This window comes from Eleutherodactylus coqui, chromosome 8 (assembly GCF_035609145.1).
Source record: "Eleutherodactylus coqui strain aEleCoq1 chromosome 8, aEleCoq1.hap1, whole genome shotgun sequence".
Taxonomy (NCBI): domain Eukaryota; kingdom Metazoa; phylum Chordata; class Amphibia; order Anura; family Eleutherodactylidae; genus Eleutherodactylus; species Eleutherodactylus coqui.
Window position 1 is genome coordinate 7835677 of NC_089844.1, and position 23647 is coordinate 7859323.

Sequence of the window (23647 nt, forward strand, 5' to 3'; positions counted from 1 at the left end):
TCTGGTGTCATCGAGTCCTCTGGTGTCATCAGGTCCTCCAGGGTCATCGGGTCCAACCCCCTGCTCAGTGCAGGATCACTAAATCATCCCAGACAGATGTCTGTCCGGCCTCTGAACACTTCCATTGAAGGAGAACTCCCCACCTCCCGTGGCAACCTGTTCCACTCATTGATCCCCCTCACTGTCTAATATCTAATCTGTGTCTCCTCCCTTTCAGTTTCCTCCCATTGCTTCTAGTCTTTCCTTGTGCAGATGAGAATAGGGCTGATCCCTCTACACTGTGACAGCCCTTCAGATATTTGTAGACAGCTATTAAGTCTCCTCTCAGCCTTCTCTTCTGCAAGCTAAACATTCCCAGATCCTTTAACTGTTCCTCATAGGACATGATTTGCAGACCGCTCACCATCTTGGTAACACTTCTCTGAGCTCCAGTTTGTTGTCTTTTATAAAGTGGGGTGCCCAGAACTGGACCCAGTATTCCAGATGAGGTCTGACTAAGGAAGAGTAGAGGGGATAATGACCTCATGTGATCTAGACTCTATGCTTCTCTTAATACATCCCAGAATTGTGTTTGCCTTTTTGGCTGCTGCATCACATTGTTGACTCATGTTCAGTCTATGATCTATTAGTATACCCAAGTCTTTTTCACATGTGCTGCTGCTTAGCCCAATTCCTCCCATTCTGTATGTGCTTTGTCCATTTTTCTTGCCCAGATGTCGGACTTTGCATTTCTCCTTGTTGAACACCATTCTGTTAGTCGCCGCCCACTGTGCAAGCTTATATAGATTGTTTTGAATACTCTCTCTCTGCACTTGTACACCAAATGATCAGTATTTTATATGTCCTATTGAGTTGTCATAAAGCTATTTTGTAGGTAGACCCCATGAGTGACTCTTCGGGAATAACCAACAGTCTGCCCCTGGGAATATATAAATGTACTATGTCTTGTTTCTGTCTTGTTTAGGCTTGAGACCTGTAGAACCGGAGTTTTGTGTGGAGGCGGCACCATCTACAGTTCAGATGTGCAACATCCCCTGCAGATCAGATTGTTTGGTGTCTCCGTGGACTGACTGGGGACCATGTATACATGAAACTTGCCTGGACCCTCATGGAAGAAAAGGTAAGCTGCTATAAAACACTTACATGAGAATAATGTAGCTCATTCAGGCATAATACAGCCACAAAAACATAAAAAATGATCCATGAATGATCAGAACCCTGTGCCGAGCCCCAAACCAACAGCCCAAAAAGTAACATTCTGATATATGTGTCTATTGGCATTTCAACGGAACTTTGATATATTGTATCAGGGGCGTGACTAAAGACTAATAGGCCAGGGTGCAGAAGTTCAGCTGGGCCCCCTCCATCTGTACCCGTACCCAGAGGTGTAACTTGAAGCTCCTGGGCCCCAATGCAGAACCTGTAACAGGGCCCCCAACTATAATGCTTTAGTCATAGTACTGGGCTCCCTATATGGAGAGGATTGGCCTTATGGGCCCGGGTGCAACTGCACCCCCTATAGTTACATCCCTGCGTTGTATCAAAGAGTAAACTGTTGGAAGTACAAATAGGCGAGTCAAGCAGAAGGTAAGTGCTGGTGGCACCTTCAGTCACTTCATGCTTTCGGTGCCATACACACAGGAAGTAACTCCGCTCTTGTTTCAGGTTTTAAATTCAGAAGAAGACAAGTGGTAGCGCAGTCCACAAAACCTGCTGGAAGCTGTCTCCACCTGGTAGAATCGGTGCCGTGTGAGGATCCGGTGTGCCATAGGTGGTCTGTGTCCGGGCAGTTACACTGTGTCCCTGAAAACGGAGAATGTGGACATGGAAAATACGACATAAACACAACCTGCCTCGGAGAGGACGGTGAGTCCCCGGGCCGTTAGCATTACCTTCTGCTAGCTTCTAGGGAGTCTTTAGAGCAATGCACCCTGGGAAAAGTATGCAAAATAGCTCTCCTCCCTAGGAAGGATGCTGTCTCTCTAGCGGCATGTATAGGTAGGTACCCCGTCAATAATGTTTTTGTAGACATGTTTGAAGAGATCTTGCTTTGTATTTTATGCTCTCCTCACTATGGGTGACTATGACTACCCACTACAGTTTTGTTTTTTTTCACAGCGAAATTCGTAGCGTTTTTTTTTTCTGCAGGCGTCTATGGGACTTGTAATGTTAAAATCACGATCGCGCAAAATCGCAATTTACCGCAAAATCGTGAGACCCCTGTAGGAAAAAAAATGCTGCGAATTTTGCAGTGAAAAAAAACTGTAGTGGGTAGGCACCCTTATGTAGTAACAGAAACTCGTTTCCAGCTGTCCATCACTTATAGGGTAATGAAGTGGTTTTTAACAACTTACAGCTCACCTCCAGGACTTCACCAGAGCTGTACCCATCCTCGGGAACGCTCTACCCCAAGGCATCCGGACAATTCCCGATGCACTGAACTTCAGATGCGCTCTAAAAACGCACCTCTTGTACCTCCTGCATCACTCCTACCCCCCTTGTACCCCCTGTATCACCCCACCCCCCTTGTACCTTCTATATCACCTCCACTCCTTTGTTTCAAACTAATTGTCCCAATTGTATTTCACAATCATCATATAATTGTTGTATTGTCTGTGTTCTCCCTGCATAAAAGCGCAATAAGTTGGCCTGTATTACCCCCACACCCCTTGTACCACCTGTATCACCCCTAACCCCCTTGTACCTCCTGTATCACCCCTAACCCCCTTGTACCTCCTGTATCACCCCCTACCCCCCTTGTACCTCCTGTATCACCCCTAACCCCCTTGTACCTCCTGTATCACCCCTAACCCCCTTGTACCTCCTGTATCACCCCCTACCCCCCTTGTACCTCCTGTATCACCCCCTACCCCCCTTGTACCTCCTGTATCACACCCTACCCCCTTTGTACCTCCTGTATCACTCCCACCCCCCTTGTACCTCCTGTATCACCTCCACTCCTTTGTTTCAAACTAATTGTCCCAATTGTATTTCACAATCATCATATAATTGTTGTATTGTCTGTGTTCTCCCTGCATAAAAGCGCAATAAGTTGGCCTGTATTACCCCCACACCCCTTGTACCACCTGTATCACCCCTAACCCCCTTGTACCTCCTGTATCACCCCTAACCCCCTTGTACCTCCTGTATCACCCCCTACCCCCCTTGTACCTCCTGTATCACCCCTAACCCCCTTGTACCTCCTGTATCACCCCCTACCCCCCTTGTACCTTCTGTATCACCCCTACCCCCCTTGTACCTCCTGTATCACACCCTACCCCCTTTGTACCTCCTGTATCACTCCCAACCCCCTTGTACATCCTGTATCACCCCCTTCCCCCCTCTTGTACCTCCTGTATTACCCCCCCTTGTACCTCCTGTATCACCCCTACCCCCTCCTGTACCTCCTGTATCACCCCTACCCCCCTCTTGTACCTCCTGTATCACCCCTACCCCCCTCTTGTACCTCCTGTATCACCCCTAACCCCCTTGTACCTCCTGTATCACCCCCTACCCCCCTTGTACCTCCTGTATCACCCCTAACCCCCTTGTACCTCCTGTATCACCCCTAACCCCCTTGTACCTCCTGTATCACCCCTACCCCCCGTGTACCTCCTGTATCACCCCCTACCCCCTTTGTACCTCCTGTATCACTCCCAACCCCCTTGTACATCCTGTATCACCCCCTTCCCTCCTCTTGTACCTCCTGTATTAACCCCCCCCCCTTGTACCTCCTGTATCACCCCTACCCCCTCCTGTACCTCCTGTATCACCCCTACCCCCCTCTTGTACCTCCTGTATCACCCCTAACCCCCTTGTACCTCCTGTATCACCCTTAACCCCCTTGTACCTCCTGTATCACCCCCTACCCCCCTTGTACCTCCTGTATCACCCCTACCCCCCTTGTACCTCCTGTATCACCCCCTACCCTCTTTGTACCTCCTGTATCACTCCCAACCCCCTTGTACATCCTGTATCACCCCCTTCCCCCCTCTTGCACCTCCTGTATTACCCCCCCTTGTACCTCCTGTATCACCCCTACCACCTCCTGTACCTCCTGTATCACCCCTACCCCCCTCTTGTACCTCCTGTATCACCCCTACCCCCCTCTTGTACCTCTTGTATCACCCCCTAACCCCCTTGTACCTCCTGTATCACCCCTACCCCCCTTGTACCTCCTGTATCACCCCTACCCCCCTCTAGTACCTCCTGTATCACCCCTACCCCCTCTTGTACCTCCTGTATCACTCCCCCCTGTACCTCCTGTATCACCCCTATCCCCTCTTGTACCTCCTGTATCACTCCCTACCCCCCTTGTACCTCCTGTATCATCCCTACCCCCCTCTTGTACCTCCTGTATCACTCCCACCCCCTTGTACCTCCTGTATCACCCCCACCCCCTAGTACCTCCTTCATCACCCCTACCCCCCTTGTACCTCCTGTATCACCCCAACCCCTGTCTTGTACCTCCTGTATCACCCCTACCCTTCTTGTACCTCCTGTATCACCCCCACCCCCTTGTACCTCCTGTATCACCCCCACACCCCTCTTGTACCTCCTGTATCACCCCTACCCTTCTTGTACCTCCTGTATCACCCCTACCCCCCTCTTGTACCTCCTGTATCACCCACCACCACGCTTGTACCTCCTGTATCACCCCTACCCTTCTATTGTACCTCCTGTATCACCCCCACCCCCTTGTACCTCCTGTATCACCCTCACCCCCCTCTTGTACCTCCTGTATCACACTCACCCCCTCTTGTACCTTCTGTATCACACTCACCCCCTCTTGTACCTTCTGCATCACCCCTACCCCCCTCTTGTACCTCCTGTATCACCCTCACACCCCTCTTGTACCTCCTGTATCACCCCCACCCTTCTTGTACCTCCTGTATCACCCCTACCCCCCTTGTACTTCCTGTATCACCCTCACCCCCCTCTTGTACCTCCTGTATCACCCTCACACCCCTCTTGTACCTCCTGTATCACCCCCACCCTTCTTGTACCTCCTGTATCACCCCTACCCCCCTTGTACTTCCTGTATCACCCTCACCCCCCTCTTGTACCTCCTGTATCACCTCAACCCACTTGTATCTCCTGTATCACCCCACCCCCTTGTACCTCCTGTATCACCCCCACTCCTTTGTTTCAAACTAATTGTACCAATTGCATATCACAATCATCATATAATTCTTGTATTGTCTGTGTTCTCCTTGCATGAAAGCGCTGCGCAATAAGTTGGCGTTATACAAATAAATTATATGCTCCTGCAGGTCCCAGCAAGTGATGGTTCCAGTCTGTTAATGAGGACCAGCTAGCCCCGCCCACCACACAGACTACATACTGAGAAAGCTGCCAATCACTGAAGGCGGGCGGGGCTAGCAGCATCTAGGCAGCTGCAGAAACAAGCTGTAAGTTCTTAAAAACCACTTCATTACCCTCTAAGTGACAGACAGCTGGAAACGGCTTGTCACTACTTAATGCTGCTCTCAGTGAGGACAGCATGGGTCACTTATATTGACTGCTGTTTGCCGATGCCTCTGTGATCTGCTGGCCCCGGTCCCGTCTTCAGCTGGCCAAGATGGCCAATGTAATCTTTAGACTACCTGATCTCAACAGTGCAATAGTAGTGTTAGACTACCAATGCACTATACCTGCTCTCTGATTGGCCGGTGCTGCTCACATGATCAGCAGTCAGAGAGGGGTGCACAGTGTGCATTACATAGCTAAAAAAATTGCTGCAGTCTTCTCGAAGGGCAGAAAGAAAGATCCCGAACTGATGAAATAGCGGGACATCAGCAGAGAAGAAAGCCAGCAACCGGATGTTGTCCCCAGACTGGGGGGTCTCTTTAAGTGACCTTATGCATAAAGGGGAGGGGTTCCTGTAGCATAAATCTGCATGTTCCCTCCCCCGCCTAGAGTGCGTTCATGCCTGCATTCCCTTCGCACGTCTTGTAGTCTCGGACAGGTTGGGTCTCTTCTCTTCTGGTAGTTTTGCAGGTTTCCGCCCCCGGGAGGGAAGGTTCTCCTCCATATTGGTGACAAGCTCTGCTCTCTGGTCCCATGGCCTTTATACGCGTCGGGTGATGAATGGACTGCGCCAAAGTGTTGGGGGGGCTGCGGATTCACAGCGCATGGGATTTCTCTAAATTGGATGTTGGCCATATTACATCCACATCATATATTTCCGTGCGGCTCGTCACAATCCGCAGCCAAATCTGTGTATTTTATGGCAAATCCCGCAGCGAGATTTGTGGAATAAAATCATATTTTTTTTAATGCTTTTTAAAGAGGTTTTCTAGTTTTGTGCAAATAAAGATCTCTTCTTGCTGTCAGTGAACCACAACATCCTTGTACAGGTGGAACATGAGACATCTCCCAGCTGGACCCGTCCTGGAGGTGCTGGACAGCCTGGACTCCAGGCAGACACACTGCACTGATACACTGTAGCAAACTAGAGAAGGCTTAGTGCTGCTGGATGTGTTGTATGTACAGCAGGTATCCACCCGCCGCTGTCCTGACGGTTAGATGCGTTGCGTTTTTTCTTTTAGTTTCAGGGTGTAGTGATGCTTCTATTCACTGACAGCAAGCAGTCATCCTGAAAGCTGTGAAGCCGAGGGGTGCAGGATCCCAGCCATGTGATGTAATATAAGTAGGTTCATCTACTAGTCGTGTTCCCCACATATCAGCCTGCAGCGTGCCGCCACTGGAGGGACTGTGATGAAGGACTGTCCTGGGAATCGCCGGCGGGGTTACTGGTCTGTGGAGTAGAGGAGACTGGCTGCCGCTCACGTATATATTCATGGCGGACGGCGTGAGATCAGGAATGATACGCTCCCTGCAACAACCCTACGAGTAGATTTTGATTCCACAACTTTAAAAAAGTTTGATTTCTGTGGAGATGAAATGTCTGAGAAAACTCCATGTAACGCAGCGCCGTCCGGGGGGCCGGCCAATACTAGCAGGCCATTCACACTAACGGCCCCTTAGTAGCCCCATCTAGTGGCGCTGGTCTTCTTTGGTTCATCGCTGTGTGGATCCCACTCAGCGAGGAAATCCTCCTGCAGGAATACCGGCCCCTGCGGACAGGAAGTGTCTTGTAGTTGCTGCAGATTAGATGGCGGTGCTGACATGTTCTGACCGGCTGACAGGAAGGGGTCAGCGATTCATGCTGCTTGTGCAAAATTCTGCCCTCCCATCCCAACATAAATCTGGCCCCATCTGACCAGGAGATGTTTCTCCGCTGCTCAGTGATACAAGTTTTGCGCTCTTTTGCCCGCTGGAGTCTTTCTGTTCCTCTTAGACACAATGGCGCTGGAACTGGTCGCCCGCTGTTATATCATCCGTGCGGAGGAGCGGCGAGTTGTGCGTTCGGACACGTTAGTTGGAGCTCCAGCGTTGTGTTCAGCTGACTGTGCAGCCTGTTGGTCAGAACGATTCCTGACATCCTCCTCCGACCCCTTTCAGTGATGAGTTGTTTCCGTCCGCAGGATCCCCTTTTGCTGCATGTTTTCCTCGGTCACGCCATTCTCAGTATACTCTCCACACTGTTACATGAGAACCCCCTGTGGTTGGCGGTGAGACCCCGGCTAGTCTAGCACTGATGACCGGCCTCATTAGAAGTCGCTCCGATCGCTGGATCTTTCATCTAATGTGGATTCACACTGAGACTGATCCACAGAACACTGGTCATGTGACCTTATACCGCACTCCGGGGTCACGGGGGGAATTACCATACAATGGAATCCGTTGTCTGTCCTGGCAATGCTTGTCTGTGTCGGCCCCTCCAGAGAGCCTATTTTGTGAGCGGCTCCTGATGGGGGCGCCGCACTGTTAACTCAGAATCCTCTAATTGGGTTTTTAAAAGTCTTTTGTTTTATAATTGAGACAGTAGTGTGAAAGGGATGCTGGAATGAAGGCGGCGCTCTAAATAATCACCGTTGTGGGACTATTTGGCGCTTATTTACTGTCTGAGATGCTTGATTATCTAGTGAAATGGCGCCGTCAGTAAATGGGGCGGATGCACCGTATTCGTAGCCTTCTGCAGTTGTGCAAGTGCCTTATAGTTAAAGGTATTTTTCTTTCTTGGCCAAACATGGCCGCCCAGAAGCAGCGGAGAGCGCGGTGCTACACTGTTACCGTAACTCTAAGAGAGGTGAGCAGGAATGAGTGGGCTGCTTCCATAACTTGGGAGCTGTAGGCATGGCTGGCGGATGCTCGTGGGTCCAGGGAGTCGTCGCGATGCCAGCCGCAGCCCACGTGAGATGCCACGTTGGCATGTGTGTATTGTCTTTCGGCACTAGTCAGCTAGGAGTTAATTACTCCTTGCTGTTAATTGGTTAAAGGGATTATCCAGTCTGAAACTATTGATGGCCTATCCTCAGGGTAAGTTATCAATCTCAGATTGGTGAGGATCCGTCTCCAGGAACTCCTGCTGAACAGGTATCTCCAAGCCAATGTGCTTGTGCAGGAAGCAGACAGCTCTGTTGGTACTGCAGTGGTCAGGCTTGGTATCTCAGTCAACGTTCCCATTGAAGTGAATGGCCTGCAGTACTAAGCCTGGCCACTGCAGCTGTCCGTTTACTGCAAAAATCAACCCAGTCCACTAATACAGCAGCTTACCAAATAGCTGATCAGCAGGGATCCTGCGCATCGGCCTCCCCCCAAACATCTATTGATCCTGAGGATAGATCATCCATAGAGAAACGCCCAAATTCCTCAACAACCCCTTTAAACGGTGCTCTGGGGACATTAACTGCTCAGCCAGTCAGTCAGCACCCGTTTGGTTATTTGAAGCCGCTCCTCTGCACAGAAGGCGCTGGTTATGCTCTCTGTGTAGGTGGGATTTCTTGTCCTGGTGGTCAGTTATCTCCTGTTCTGTTGGTATTCCTGCAGTGTTCGCTTGTTCCCTTGTCACTGTCGCAGGTTATCTTTGGCCTGTTGGTCTTTTCCCTGTGCTATGTCTGTTATCTGCTCCTGGCCAGCTGATTCTGTTCCCTCGTTCCACCTAGGGCATTTTCAGGGGTGTTCCAAGATCTTCTCGCAGGGTCATCTTTCTCAGGACGTGTGCTCTGCTTATAGGTAGCCTGTCAGATCAGAGACTTCATTCCTTCTTTTGTGCTACTTTTGCCATTCATTCGTTATTCCCGTTATTGTGCTGTTTATATTTATAATTTCCTTGTTGGACGTAACAGAGCACCGCGGACTGTGCTCCACAGTTTAGATAACTCCCATTGAATGCTGTGGAACTGACAAAACCTGCGTAGCACAGAGTACACTGGCCCCAACTGCTCCATTCGGCCGTGCAGAGGACTGCGGGGGCTACAAATTACAACAGCTGTGGGACTCGCAAATAGCATATCCTCTGGATATGTCATAAAAGTCAAGATACCCCTTTAAAGGAGCCCTCTTCCATTAATATGTTCCAAAACCTCCAATCCCGTCCATTGTCTCCTGATATGATCATGGATATCTGCTGGTATTGAGTCATAATTACAGGTAGGTTTCAATATAGCAGTGAGGTTGGTGCATCAGTGAAAGGCTTGTTACAGAGTCATCAGACAAGGGGCCCCCATACTGCTCTTGCTGAATGTTTGTTGCTGACTAGTTGGAATACATCTCCAGCTTTGCTGAGGGCCACAGGTGCAAGTATCACACAGATTCAGGATATGATGCTGCAGAAGGAGTTACCAAAATATGTACAATTATTATTAATGAACTAAGAAATGAAAGGGAGTAAAGTTGTAACAAAGTGTTACTGAGGAATCACCGGCCGCTGCCCACCGCTAACTGAAGCCTGGAAGGGTAAATACTTGATGCGCGATACAAAACTCTAATACTTTGCATTTAGGATGAACTAATAGCAGCATCAATAAACGAGTATCAGTAATGCTGTAACCACATCATAACAGGAAAGATGAAGAAGAAATCTGTGCTCACCGCCGCACTCCAACACTGGGCTGATTCCTATACGGATAGACTTCCTCACTGAGAGCGGCCTCACCACCCAGTCCGTGGTGGGCAATCCAAGCAAGATCATCTCAAAATGAGCAAACGGACTGCTGGTCATAGAAAGTCTTCTCCTTTATTACATAAAAGTGCCGAAACGCGTCCTATCAGGCTCTGTACACGGGCACTTTTACGTAATGGAGGACAAGACTTTCTATCACAAGCATTTTGGTCTCTAGTGGTGTGCATACTTAGCGGTTTTACTGAGGCCGGCCTCACTCACAAATCGTTGCTGATAAAGTCCCCAATCTCTATGCAGCTCCTCTCTGGATTGGCAATCTCTTGTCTTTGGGTCCCAGTGTTCTCTCCACCAGTACAACAGTTCTTTTACTGCCCTCATTTACAGTCCTTGTAGCACCTCTGTAGTGCAGCGTTAGTGCCACTGTGGCAGTTATGCTACAAGTTGCTCTCCCACCTGGCTACACTACACTGAGATGTTGGGGATGTAGCCGCCTACTGCCCCACTGCTAGGATATTCTGCTGTAGTGCAGTGTGCAACACCCCGGGGGGGGGGGGGGGTGACCCTGGCTAACGTGAAGAGCTGGGAGGGATAAGTGCTGACTTGTCACAGTGGCACTTACCAGGCTCTGGTCCCAGAAGGATGACACGCAGTCAAGGCCAGTGCAGTATCACAGGCACTCCTAGGATAGGGAATGCCAATAAACGGGATGGGGGGAGTAGTAGTACTTATCACTCGTGATGTCACCATTCCCACACTCCAGTATGCTATGCGGTGGAGACATGAATACAGACACTTGTGTATAGTCCTTCGGGTCCCCAGGAACGGTTAGGGTTTAACTTTTACTGAATATTATAACTTGTATAACAGGTAATGCAGGTAAAATTCACTTTAAGTAACAGCAGGCTATATCTCATAGGTAGGGAGGATACACTGGATGAATAGGGTCCTACAGTCCATGCTATCTGTATGTCACCGGTCCTGGATTGGGAGGAAGGGGGTAGGGGTCACTCTGCAGACAATTATTAAAGGAGGCTTAGCCAATAAACACCCCGCACAGCAGAAGCGTGGGCATCACAATAAAGTACCTCTGTGCGGTGATCCTAGCTATGGACGGCCGCACAGGAAAAACCTGTAGTGTGAACGGGTACCTGTTTGGAACTTTTGTAGGGCTCTCTCTCTCTCTGATGGGATTCACTCCTTCACATGCACACTCCAAACGCTACAGGATGTTGCTCCTCTTCCTCCATCTTCACCTACATGGAAGCTGAAGGTGCTTTCATGTGGCTCTGTGTTAGCACTCTCTCAGGTAGACAAGATAGAAGACCTCTTCTCTCTCTCAAGCACTCACATTTATAACCTCATCTCATACCACATGGCAAGACAAACTGATACATTTACATGCAGGCAGGGATTTTATTAGAGTTAACCTCTCAAGCGCTGTAGTTTTGTAACACACACACACTGGATATGACAGTACAGCTTTGTACAGTGCCTCTACATAGGACAAACATGTATGACATTTATGAAGGGGCCCAGGATGGTGTTCTGGGCCACTTCACAGTGTGTGATTCCCGGCAGAAGTGAAGCTGGGGGGTCAGGCAGGGTGTATCGCTGCAAGGAGCAAGACTTAAGCCTATCTAATCCAATCTGTATCCTGGTTTTCCTAGGGGGCTTACTCTTTTTCTGCCATTATACAACAGCGCTATATGCTGGCTAAAGCCAGTACTGCATGAGGTGACACGTTGGATAGACTCCAACAGCAGAGAGGCTGGCAATATACAGTAAGAGAACCCCGATGGATGTCTGCCAACATCGGAGCTGAACAGCCTTAAATCATAATGTCTTCAGACGTCAGACAGTGGATTAGAAAGGGTTAAAGCTCACATTACGCTTTAAAGATTGTACGACATTATAGAAGATTTAACAGTTAATATTTATTCAAATTAGGTGATAATCGAGCCTAGTGGTGAATAATTGTCCTATGTTTGTACAAACAATATCTTCTCCAGTAGACCAACAGGCATAACACCTCCTCATCCCGTCACCAAAGGTTCCCTCACTGCTAGGGGTTCCACAGATATGACACCTCCTCATCCCGTCACCAAAGGTTCCCTCACTACTAGGGGTTCCACAGATATGACACCTCCTTATCCCATCACCAAAGGTTCCCTCATTACTAGGGGTTCCAAAGATATGACACCTCCTCATCCCGTCACCAAAGGTTCCCTCACTTTTAGTGGTTCCACAGATATGACACCTCCTCATCCCATCACCAAAGGTTCCCCTCACTTTTAGTGGTTCCACAGATATGACACCTCCTCATCCCATCACCAAAGGTTCTCTCAGTACTAGGGGTTCCACAGATATGACACCACTTCATCCCATCACCAAAGGTTCCCCTCACTTTTAGTGGTTCCACAGATATGACACCTCCTCATCCTATCACCAAAGGTTCCCTCGCTTCTATGGGTTCCACAGATATGACACCTCCTCATCCTATCACCAAAGGTTCCCTCAGTACTAGGGGTTCCACAGATATGACACCACTTCATCCCGTCACCAACGGTTCCCTTACATCTAGCGGTTCTACAGATATGACACCTCCTTATCCCATCACCAACGCCTCCATACTATCAGAGCTTCCAATTTGATTTGAGAAAATAGGACCTTTTATATTATTCCAATACAGATGAGCAGAGGTCCGCATTGCAGTCTTCTAAACAGAAAGGTGTCGGCTCATCTCTGGAGTGGAGATCCAACCGCTGCACATGGTCAAAAATGTTGACTCTTTATATGCAAACTAAAATAACCCTTCACAGAAATAAACATGACTTCTTACCCAAGAGAAGAGATTCCAGCAGTCCATCATATTGACTTCCCCTCTTTTGATGGGCACATTGGGTTGGCTTAGACACAAACCTATTTACTCTGTCCAGAGCGATGATCGTTCAGAAGTCATGTCTGAAATATTACATACTCCGGATACTCCTGCCTGAAATACTTAAATGGAATTGACTCTAAATAATCCTACACTCAGTATTTAACCCCCCTTGGTTATTGAGAATCATTTCGGGGTTTTGATTACACAATATATATTATACAACAATTCCACAATGTGATTAAAAGGCATAAAATCAGCATCCAATTTCGGGTTTGAATATTCCTTTGACATATGATGCTTCTATAAATGAGGGATTAGTAACTTCTAAATGTTTCTTCCAAATGTTCCATATTCCTCCTAACCGTTCTGCATTACATAAACAGGCAGGGAATCTGATCTCACATTATTACACGGCTCCCTAGACTTTCTATTGCTACTAACATGAAACCAATTTTGTCAAATCTGGGCTCAGGAAAACACGAAAAACAAAAATTCAAAAACTGTTATATGTTGAATGCAAATCTCTCTTTTTCTGTCCAGGTCTTCATTCTTTTGATCTCTTTTAGACCCTAAACCTGCAGGGAAGCAAGGGGGGTATTATGTCCTCATCACCAATGGTCTATTGCCAAGATGACTGCACTACATTCCCTGGTTAGCCAAAGAACAGACCCTAAGGAGGAATTAGTTACATTGGTGTCAGTCGATCTCTTCCATTCTCCATCTCCCTGGGTGTGAGAAGTGCAGGTATGCACAGTAGACTATAGAGCCCCTTTATTCTGTAGTGATTCCCCTTGTCTGCCATTTGTTGCCTCAGGTCCCCTGGGAGGAGCTTTTATAGGTAGCCCTCCTGTGACTTGTCATCAGCCGGTGGTTGGGGTTCAGCAGACAGTTCAGCAGCATTGTAACACTTGTGAGAAGCACTTGTCAGTTCTTCAGGCTCAGTTGGATAGTCACAGCATATGGGCAGATGCAGCGTGGCACAATTTAAAATCACACTTGAAAAGTTCCAATGTCCTGGCAGAAATAACTCAGTTCACGGCAGATTGAAACAAAAAAAAAACTTTTTTTCAGCCCAACATAAAAATGGCTGAAGCAATATTCTGTATGTCAATTTAAAGGGGTTGTCTCGCGAAATCAAGTGGGGTTATACACTTCTGTATGGCCATATTAATGCACTTTGTAATGTACATCGTGCATTAAATATGAGCCATACAGAAGTTATTCACTTACCTGCTCCGTTGCTGGCGTCCTCGTCTCCATGGTTCCGTCTAATTTCAGTGTCTTCTTGCTTTTTTAGACGCGCTTGCGCAGATGGGTCTTCTCCCTTCGGCTTGGCTCGGCACCATCGGCGGGTTGGCTCCGCCCCTTGTATGCATCATCGCGTAGCTCCGCCCCCGTCACGTGCCGATTCCAGCCAATCAGGAGGCTGGAACCGGCACACGTCATGGGGCAGAGCTACGCGATGACGCGTACAAGGGGGCGGAGCCAAAACGCCGATGGTGCCAAGCCAAGCCGAAGGGAGAAGACCCATCTGCATGGCTCATATTTAATGCACGATGTATATTACAAAGTGCATTAATATGGCCATACAGAAGTGTATAGACCCACTTGCTGCCGCGGGACAACCCCTTTAAATTGACATACAGAAGTGTATAGACCCACTTGATTTCGCGAGACAACCCCTTTAATCAACGCAACAAACTCCCTGAGTGACCTGATACATTTTCTGTAGCAGCAGGTTATATTTCTAATATTCCTCATCTATCTTCATCACAGCACAAGTAACTATTATATACAGTGTACATAAAACCCATGAGTTATTAGTCGTTTACACACATCGTAATAATTCCTATTAGGTTGTCAAGTATTGCAAGTCAATCAGGTTTACAGCACAATAATCTTAGATTTGTCGTCATCATCATCATCAGTAGTTACCGTATATTCCGGCGTATAAGGTGACGGGGCGTATAAGACGACCCCCCAACTGTCACCTTATACGCCAGGAATACAGTGGAGCACAAAAAAAAAAAAATCATTACTCACCTTCCCCGGCGTTCTGCGGCGCTGCTGCAGGCTGTCGCTCCCTCCTGGTCCCTGGCAGAACATTGCTTTCTGGATGCAGGGCCGTCAGCCAATCACAGCCATTCAATGACATCATTGAATGGCTGTGATTGGCTAACACACGTGCGCCTTCAGCCAATCACAGTCATTCAATGATGTCATTGAATGGCTGTGATTGGCTGACAGCGTGTGTTAGCCAATCACAGTATTAGCTTTCTGGAGGCGGGGATTTCAAGCCCTGCATCCAGAAAGCAATGCTCTGCCGGGGACCAGGAGGGAGCGACAGCCTGCAGAAGCGCCGCAGAACGCCGGGGGAGGTGAGTAATGATTTTATTTTTTTGACACTTCCTTTTTTTTGTATTACTGGCGTATAAGACGACCCCCGACTTCAGAGCAGATTTTGGGGGGTTCAAAAGTCGTCTTATACGCCGGTATATACGGTACTTATTTATCAAATCCCATTCCTACATTTGTAAACACTTCTTCACAAGTACATTATTATGCAATATATTCACAGAATTTTCATAGTTTTCCCCCAAAACAAATCCCAAGTAGACATACTATTATTCCAACTCCTGCAAATGAATTTGTGTATAGCACTATGCCAGCACACAGTCATCAATCATGCAGATTTCACACTTTTCCTGTCTTCCATCCATGCAGGAAAGCTTCTTCCCGGCATACTAAGAACATCCCTTTGATACACCACACACTTGCGTTGCATACAAACAATTAGCATATACATAGACATTTCACATGTACATGGACAAACAGTAGACCAGGTACTCTCCTACAGCTAATTTGCATAAGAAAGACATTGTCTGTTTTTCAACACATGTGAGTTTTTCAGAACCGAACATACACTGGAGCTCCAAAACAGGAGACTACAAAAAACCTTATCCGAATTCAGGTATTGGATTTACAACATTCAGTGCTGAAACAAAGCTAGGAGGTTATCTGCATCCCCTCCCCCCAAACAGTATTGAGGTCGGCTCTACAAAATAAAACATATCATTAGACAAAGGTAAAAACATTTATTTTTCAAAACCAAAGATCTCAGCCGCACATCATTACCGGAATATCTCATCACGTTACCTTGGAAAGGAAAAATAGGAACATAGTGAGACAAATGGCAAACTAAACAACAGGTTATAACCATAATTATCTGCCCACATTGGAGCATTTGGAGTTCTATCATACTTTTTTACCTGATTCTCCCCCAAGGTCATATAACCCCCTTTTCTTATATATTCTTCAGACCTCATCTGTACGGATCCCATGGGACCCCAGCTTTCAGTAGAACTAGGAACATCTCTGTCCTGCTTACTCCATTTAGTTTCACCTGAGTTCTTCTATTACAATTTGGCTTTTAATCTTGCTGTGATCGGTCCTCATTATGGACCAGACCCCAGTCTCCCAAATCTTCCAACTGCCTTACCGCTTTCAGAACCTCCGCCACTGGATGACCAGTCTGAGTTATCAGTATAGGCATGATTACTGCTTTATACACTGTGGGAACTGTTTTGAACATTTTATTCCTAACACTCATGGTAAACACTCTTCTCATCAAATCACTTTGCTCATTCATTGCAGTTGCATGTTTCATCATTTATTCCTTAATTCTCTGCATACAGTCATGCAAAGTATACCAAGTGTAGGGATTTCAGCCACTGGGTTAGAGCCTCAGGCATAATAGCCACAGGTCTGGAGAGTAGTCAAGGAAAAGCCAGAAGTCTGTATCAGGAGGTCTCGGTTTGCAGTACAGATGAATAAGGCGAGTATCGTAGTCGGAAGGGTAGCCCGAAGTCAGTAATGGGAGGAATTGCAGAGACGGCAGAGGAACAGGCAAGTGGCGCTTGAGCAAATAGTGCTATGGAGGAGAATAATCACGCACTGAGGGAGTGGCAGAGCCAGACTTTTATAGGAAGTTCAATCAAGACTGAGACGGGGTCAGGAGCAGGAGGCAGGAACAAGGTAACTGGGATCAGGAAACACAGCTGAAAGTCATGCAAGGGAACTGTCCACAGCCTGCATAGCTCAGTAGTGAGAGCTATTGACTGGAGTGCAGGAGGTCCCTAGTTCGATTCCTTACAGTGGGACCCTCCTTCGATGATGGACTCTGGACATTCCAGGGCCTGGTTTACCGGGATACCTTTTGTGAAACTCCTCTGTAAGCCTTCGAGCATGTCTGTTTTATTCTGACTCCCATGAGTTTTCCTCAGGCCAGTAGGCCTGCCACTGTACCAGGTATTACAGTTTTCCTCAGTGTTTTCGGGAGTCAAAGATTTTTCCAACAACAAACTCGTTGTACCCTTGAACCTTCATAAGAGGGGGAGGTGATTGCTGCTTTCCCATGACGGTGTTCTCCCGGAATGGCTTTATTAGGGACACATGGAAGACTGGGTGGATCTGTAGGCTGCCCAGGAGCTTCAAGTGGAAAGCTGCCTGATTGACCCTCTCTGAAATTAGGAAAGATCCAATGAATTTTTGCCGAAACTTATGAGAGGGTACATGACCCTTAAGATTCTTAGTGGACAACCACACTTTTTCTCCAACCCAGAAGGTAGGAGCCGCTTGATGGTGTCGGTCTGCTGCTGTTTTAAAGGCATCCTGGTCTTCTTGTAAGGCCTCCAATTCCATTGACTATCAGTCAATGCTGCCAGTTTTTGGTTGACCGTCAAGGTAGGGGTGTTGGCAAGAAGGTCAGGAATGAAAACAGGGTGCCTCCTGTAGTTGGCATAGAACTAGCTCTGGGTGGTAGAACTGTGTTGAGCATTGTTATACGTGAACTCTACTGTCGATAGATAAACTACTCACTTGTCCTGGAGGTGTGAGATAAATCATCAGGGATATTGTTCCAATGTCTGATTTGTTCTCTAGGTCTGACTATTGTACTGGGGGTGGAAAGTGGAAAACTGTTTAATAGTGATGCCCAGGGCCATGCAAAAACTCTTCCAGAACTTAAATGTGAATTGTATGCCCTGTCCAAAACGACATCACCTGGTATTCCATGCAGTCTGAAAACTTCCTGGATCATCAACTCCATAGTATGCTCAGCAGTGGGAACCTTGTTTATGGGGATGAAGTGAGCCCTCTTTGTAAGTCGGTCCATGACAACAAAGATGACAGTCATTCCTTTCGAGGAGGGAAGGTCTACTTTATAGTCCATAGATATAGATCCCCATGGATGAGACTGGAAAAGGTTGTAGGAAACCCAGAGGGCGAGCTTGTCGTGTCTTGTTCCAGGCACATATTTGCAAGAGGTGACATATGTTTTTTCATTGTTGCAGCCGTTCTGAAGCCTGCACTTTGCTTGCAGGCCAGACCAGGTTTTGGGTGTGCCCTTGCTTCTCCTGGAGCTGAGGGGTGTGGTAGTTGCAGGAGTAACGTCAGTCAGCACCTGGTGCTGAGTAGCTTGGCTCCTACTTAAACAGTGCCAGCATGATCTCCTGTGCTGGTCAATCATTCGGTTACCTTTGGACAGCGACGGAGGAACACACCTTGGCTGAAGCTCCTAGCTAAGTTCTTTTATGCTTTGTTTGGGACTGCTCAGTGGCCCAGGCACGCGTGCAGGCTCGCACTTGTCAGAGCGGTTGGTCCGCCAAGTAGGCAAGGCCCCCTCCCGTGTCAGGTCACGATAGGGAGAGAATTCTCCTTAGGTTTTGTTTCCTTTTTGCACAGTTGTGCCTTTTGTTTGTGTTTTTGTGGTTGTACGTCCGGAGGACGCAACATTCATCCTTTCTGAAGTTGGGCCACCAGAAGGAATGAAGCAGGAGTTCCAAAGTCTTTGTGACCCCAAAGTGACTGTCCAGCTTAGAATCATGGACCAGTTTAAGGACTTCAAATTGACCAGCCTCGGGAATGTATAGTTGGTGTTCTTGCCTCCAAGATCTATTCTTGAAAGATGGCTTTACATCCTTAGAAGGACTACTGAGGAAAGGGTCACATTCAGAGCCTCCCTTAAGCTTTGTTAGGAGGTCTTCAGAATGCAGAATACCCCAAAAATGTTTGGGGCACAGAATTGTGTATCTGTATTTGACCTCTCTTCAGGCTCCGAAAATATCCTGGACAATGCATCTGCCTTGTCATTTTGAGAACCGGGGCGGAAGGACACAATGAAATTAAACCTGGAGGAGAACAAGACCCATAGTTATCTGTTTTGCAGATAACCTCTTGGCAGTGCAGATAAATTCTACATTTTTATTGTCAGTAAGAACAGTCACTGGATTATGGGCTCCTTCCAAGAGGTGCCTCCATTTGGTGAAAGCCACCTTGATGGCCAGAAGTTCATTGTTCCTGTCATCATAGTTTTTTTCCACGGGTGATAAGGTGTAGGACAGAAATGCCCAAGGATGTAGTTGCATCTTATTTCTGACTTATTGTGACAGGATAGTTCTTACAGAGGAGTTGGAGGCGTCCACCTCCAGAACAAAAGGCAATTTTGGTCTTGAGTGGATCAGTACTGTCTGCTGAAGTAAAAAGAGTCTTTAGTTTCTCCAAAGCAGTTTGTGCCTCCTGCGACCAGGAAAACATGTGTGATTTATGTGTGAGGGAGGTGATGGGAGAGATGACCTTTGAGAAGTCCTTAATTAATCATCTGTAGAAGTTCGCAAAATCGATCAGGCGCTGAAACTCCTTCAAATTTCTTGGAATGGGCCAATACAGGATGGCTTTAATCTTGCTGGGATCCATACTTAGGCCATCTGGGGAGATAATGTATCACAGGAATTGTATTTGGGTCTGTTCAAACTCACACTTCTCTAGTTTGATGTTTGGGTGGTCTTGGAACGACTTTTGAAGTGGTTCCAAGACCAGTCAAACGTTCTTGCTATGTCCCTACAAGTTAGCAAAGAAGATAACGATGCCATTGAAATATGCCCTATGAATTGGTCAAACAGGTCTCAAAATATGTCATTGATAAAGCGCTGGAAGGTGGCGGGAGCATTGCAAAGGCCAAACGGCATTATGAGAGATTTGAAGTGTCCATATCTTGTTCTAAAAGCAGTTTTCTATTCACCTCCAGGGCGGATCTGAACCTGATTATATGCTCCTCTGAGGTCCAGTTTAGTAAAGACTTTAGTTACCTGAAGCCTCTTCTGCAGTTCTGGGATTGAGAGAGGATAGCGATTTTTAATAGTGATCTTGTTTAGTTTCCAGTGATCTTGTTAGCAGTTCTCTTTACAGTATTCTGAAGGGAAGGCAATTGTACTTGATTCCCAGTTGATATTGGGATTGTGGGTAGAAAACCAGGGGATCCTGAGAATCCCTGAAAATTTAAGGGATCAGATGAGCTGGAAGCTGATCATTTCTTGATGGTCAGGTTTCATGCAGAGCTCCAGTTCGATTGTCTCCGTTTGACAGATCCCAAGGACAAGGGTGACCCAACCACAGTTTCCATATAAATCAGTATGGGCTTAAGTCTGGTGGCAATGTTTTTGTCAAAAGCGAATTTTAAGTCCATGAAGTTTCCTCCCACTCCAGAGTCCAATATCGCTGAGCACTGCTTCTTCTGATTACCCATTAAGATCTCAATTGGAAGGATAAAATGGTGGAGCAGAAAAAAGGTTTTCACACTGTCTTGAACTACAGGTGTGTTGGGTGGCATCCCCTTGTTTCATTACAACTCGATTGGTTGTGGTCTTGGCATTGGCTAGGTAGAGAGTTCTCTGAAACTTGTTTCGACGGTTAAAGGCTTAATGTCCCAAGCTTCCACAATAAAGGCACAGATTTTCTGCACGGCACCTTTCTTTTTCAGCAGTGGAAAGGGGCTTGTGGATGACATTGATCTGCATCGGTTTTGGTGCAGCTTCAGTTCTCAGCGGGGACCTTGATGTAGAATGACTGAAGGAAAAAGGGGTGTTGATGTCCAAACCCTGCAGTCTCTCATTTGATGCTTGGGAAGTCTATGGTCTATTCGGATGCACAGCTGAATGAAGTCTTCCAGGTAATCAGTGGTCTCCACTCTGGCAAGTTCATCCATTATCCAGTCAGATAATGCTTGATGAAATTGGCTCAGTTGTTCAGCTGGATTCCACATGATGTCATTCGCCAACGACAACATTCCGCCATATACTATGCAACAGAATTTCGCCCTTGTCATAAGTTATGTAACCTTCCTTTGGCCATGGCACAGCTGTTCAGATCATTAAAGATTTGACCCACAAAGATTGTGAAGGCATCGAGGCTATCAAGAAGGTTACTGTTGATCTTTACATATGGTAAAGCCCAGACAAGCACCTCATCAGTGATGAGATTGATGATGAAGAATACCTTTTTCCAGTCACTGGTAAACAAGGTGGGCTGCAGTGCATCTGGAAATAGATTTGGCATTGATTTAGGAAACCTCGTTATTGGCGACAATCTTCTTCAAATTTCACTGGCGGTGGAATCTAGACGTCTGGTGCTGAATTGTGCATCACCAGGAGTTGTTTCTTTAATCCCTCGATCTCTTGTTCCATACTGGCAATCTTCTCCTGGTAGGAGGCACAACATTCCTGGAGCTTTGTAATCTGTTTTCTTAGAGTGGCCACTATGGACTTCATGTTTGGGCATGATTATTTTGTAGCGATGGGTTGGAGCCTCGGGTGTAATAGCCACAGGTCTGGAGAGTAGTTAAGGAAGAGCAAGGAGTCAGCAACGGGAGGTCTTGGTTTGCAATACAGATGAATGAGGCGAGTACTATAGTCAGAAGAGAAGCCAGAAGTTAGTATCAGGAGGTCTTGGTTTGAAGTACAGATGAATGAGACAAGTAGCGTTTTCAGTAAGGAAGGCTGCATTCCCACGAACGTATATCGGCTCGGTTTTCACGCCGAGCCGATATACGTCGTCCTCATGTGCAGGGGGGGAGGATGAAAGAGCCAGGAGCAGGAACTGAGCTCCCGCCCCCTCTCTGCCTCCTCTCCGCCCCTCTGCACTATTTGCAATGAAAAGAGGTGGGGCGGGGCCAATGTCCGAGAATTAGCCCCGCCCCTGTTCCACCTCTCCCTATTGCAAATAGTGCAGAGGGGCGGAGAGGAGGCAGAGAGGGGGCCGGAGCTCAGTTCCTGCTCCTGGCTCTTCCATACTCCCCCCCCCCTGCACATGAGGACGATGTATATCGGCTGGGCGTGAAAACCGAGCCGATATACATTCGTGAGAATGCACCTGAAGCCAGAAGTCAGTAATGGGAGATCTTGCAGAAATGGCAGAAGAACAGGTAAGTGGAGCTTGATCAGTGCTAAGGAACAGAATAATCACACACTTATGCAATGGCTGGGCCAAGCTTTTATAGGAAGTGAAATGAAGAGAGAGGCATGGTCAGGACCAGGAGGCAGGAACTAGGTAACTGGGATCAAGAAACATGGCTGAGAGTCATGCAAAGGAACTGTTGTATTGCCAACTCAAAAGACAACAAGTTCGGATACGGCTTTAAAGAAGGACAAGTAGGTGGATACAACACAATTTATTTGATAAGATAATAAATGAACAAAATTATATAAAATGGATGATAAGTAAGCTAATTTACATAAAATAGGTGATATTGCATACTTTTACACTATTTCTTAGGCAAAGGTTAAATGCGGATATCGCCAAGCAAAATACATGAACACATTAACATTACACATGAAGATACTTACAACACATAAACTACATCTGTTCAGCTGGATGAATACCCACCACTGGGCAGAGTCCATCACCTAGGAGTCTTTGGTCATCATCTGTCCAATTTACCATCAGCTGGGAGAGCACCAGCAAAAAGGATCAGAGTTTCTCCTAGGGATTCATCACTGCATAAGGCGTCCCTAGTGCAGGTCCAGTTTGCTCTGATCATTTTGGTTCTACCCCAGCTTATATGCACAGAAAAATGTGTACGTGCAGCTATTGACAACTGTGAGTCCTACACACCTGTGGGTGGCCAATCCATCAGGCATCTAGGAGTCAAAGATCACAAGACCCATCAGTAATTGATGGCTCATTGTCAGTTAATTACAAAGCTCCATTGGTTTACAGGATCTACACAATGGGCATACCTAAACGAGTCTTACAGGCTCAGGTCAATTACAGTTCACATTAGTTTTATCCTGACAAGGTTAATGATATAAGAAATCACTTTATACAACTATCTATACAACTGTCCACCGGCTGGATAGCTCAGTAGTGAGAGCTACTGACTGGAGTGCAGGAGGTCCCCGATTCGATTCCTGCACCCGGGCTTCTCTGTATGTGGCCAATCAGAATCAGTAGGACATTTATATCAAATATCTGTCGTCATCACATCTAGTAGGGTTGGTTGAAATCCCGAATGCCTCAGCTACCACTGGGTCAGTTGACAAGTTAACAAATTTGGGTGCGCCTTCCCCAACATCAAATATGCCATTCGCTCCTCCATCAAACATTCTCACTATCCATGTTATCATCTGTTTTCTGAGCAAATATTTCATGAATATTATTTAATTCATGCTGTGAAAAATCCTCCTTTGCATCTCTATTTACCTGTCCTTGCGGAGTACTTACTGCTCAGCGCCTTATGATAGGATTTGCTTTCATCGGAGGCATCCACATTTCTTTATGCTCATTAAAATGTCCATCTTCCTCAGCAGAATTTGAGAAATTCTCAGATTCATTAAAGAAAGAGTCCCAAATAACTCCCTGTCCTTTATCAGGATCCCAATGAACTCCCGCCTCGGCCACTAAAGTATGAAGCTTTTTCTTATTTACTCTCCCTCTGCGGTTACGGTATTTATATTGAGCGACTC

General features: G+C 47.0%; 1 protein-coding gene across 1 annotated transcript in view; it reads left to right on the forward strand.

The window, feature by feature from the left end:
• The window catches only part of THSD7B (thrombospondin type 1 domain containing 7B), a 543321-nt gene that overhangs the window by 139914 nt on the left and 379760 nt on the right, over positions 1–23647 (forward strand). Inside the window, exons 5-6 of the mRNA XM_066575161.1 lie at positions 965–1120; positions 1666–1866. Coding sequence (XP_066431258.1) covers positions 965–1120; positions 1666–1866 — 357 coding nt within the window. The remainder of the gene's footprint in view (positions 1–964; positions 1121–1665; positions 1867–23647) is intronic.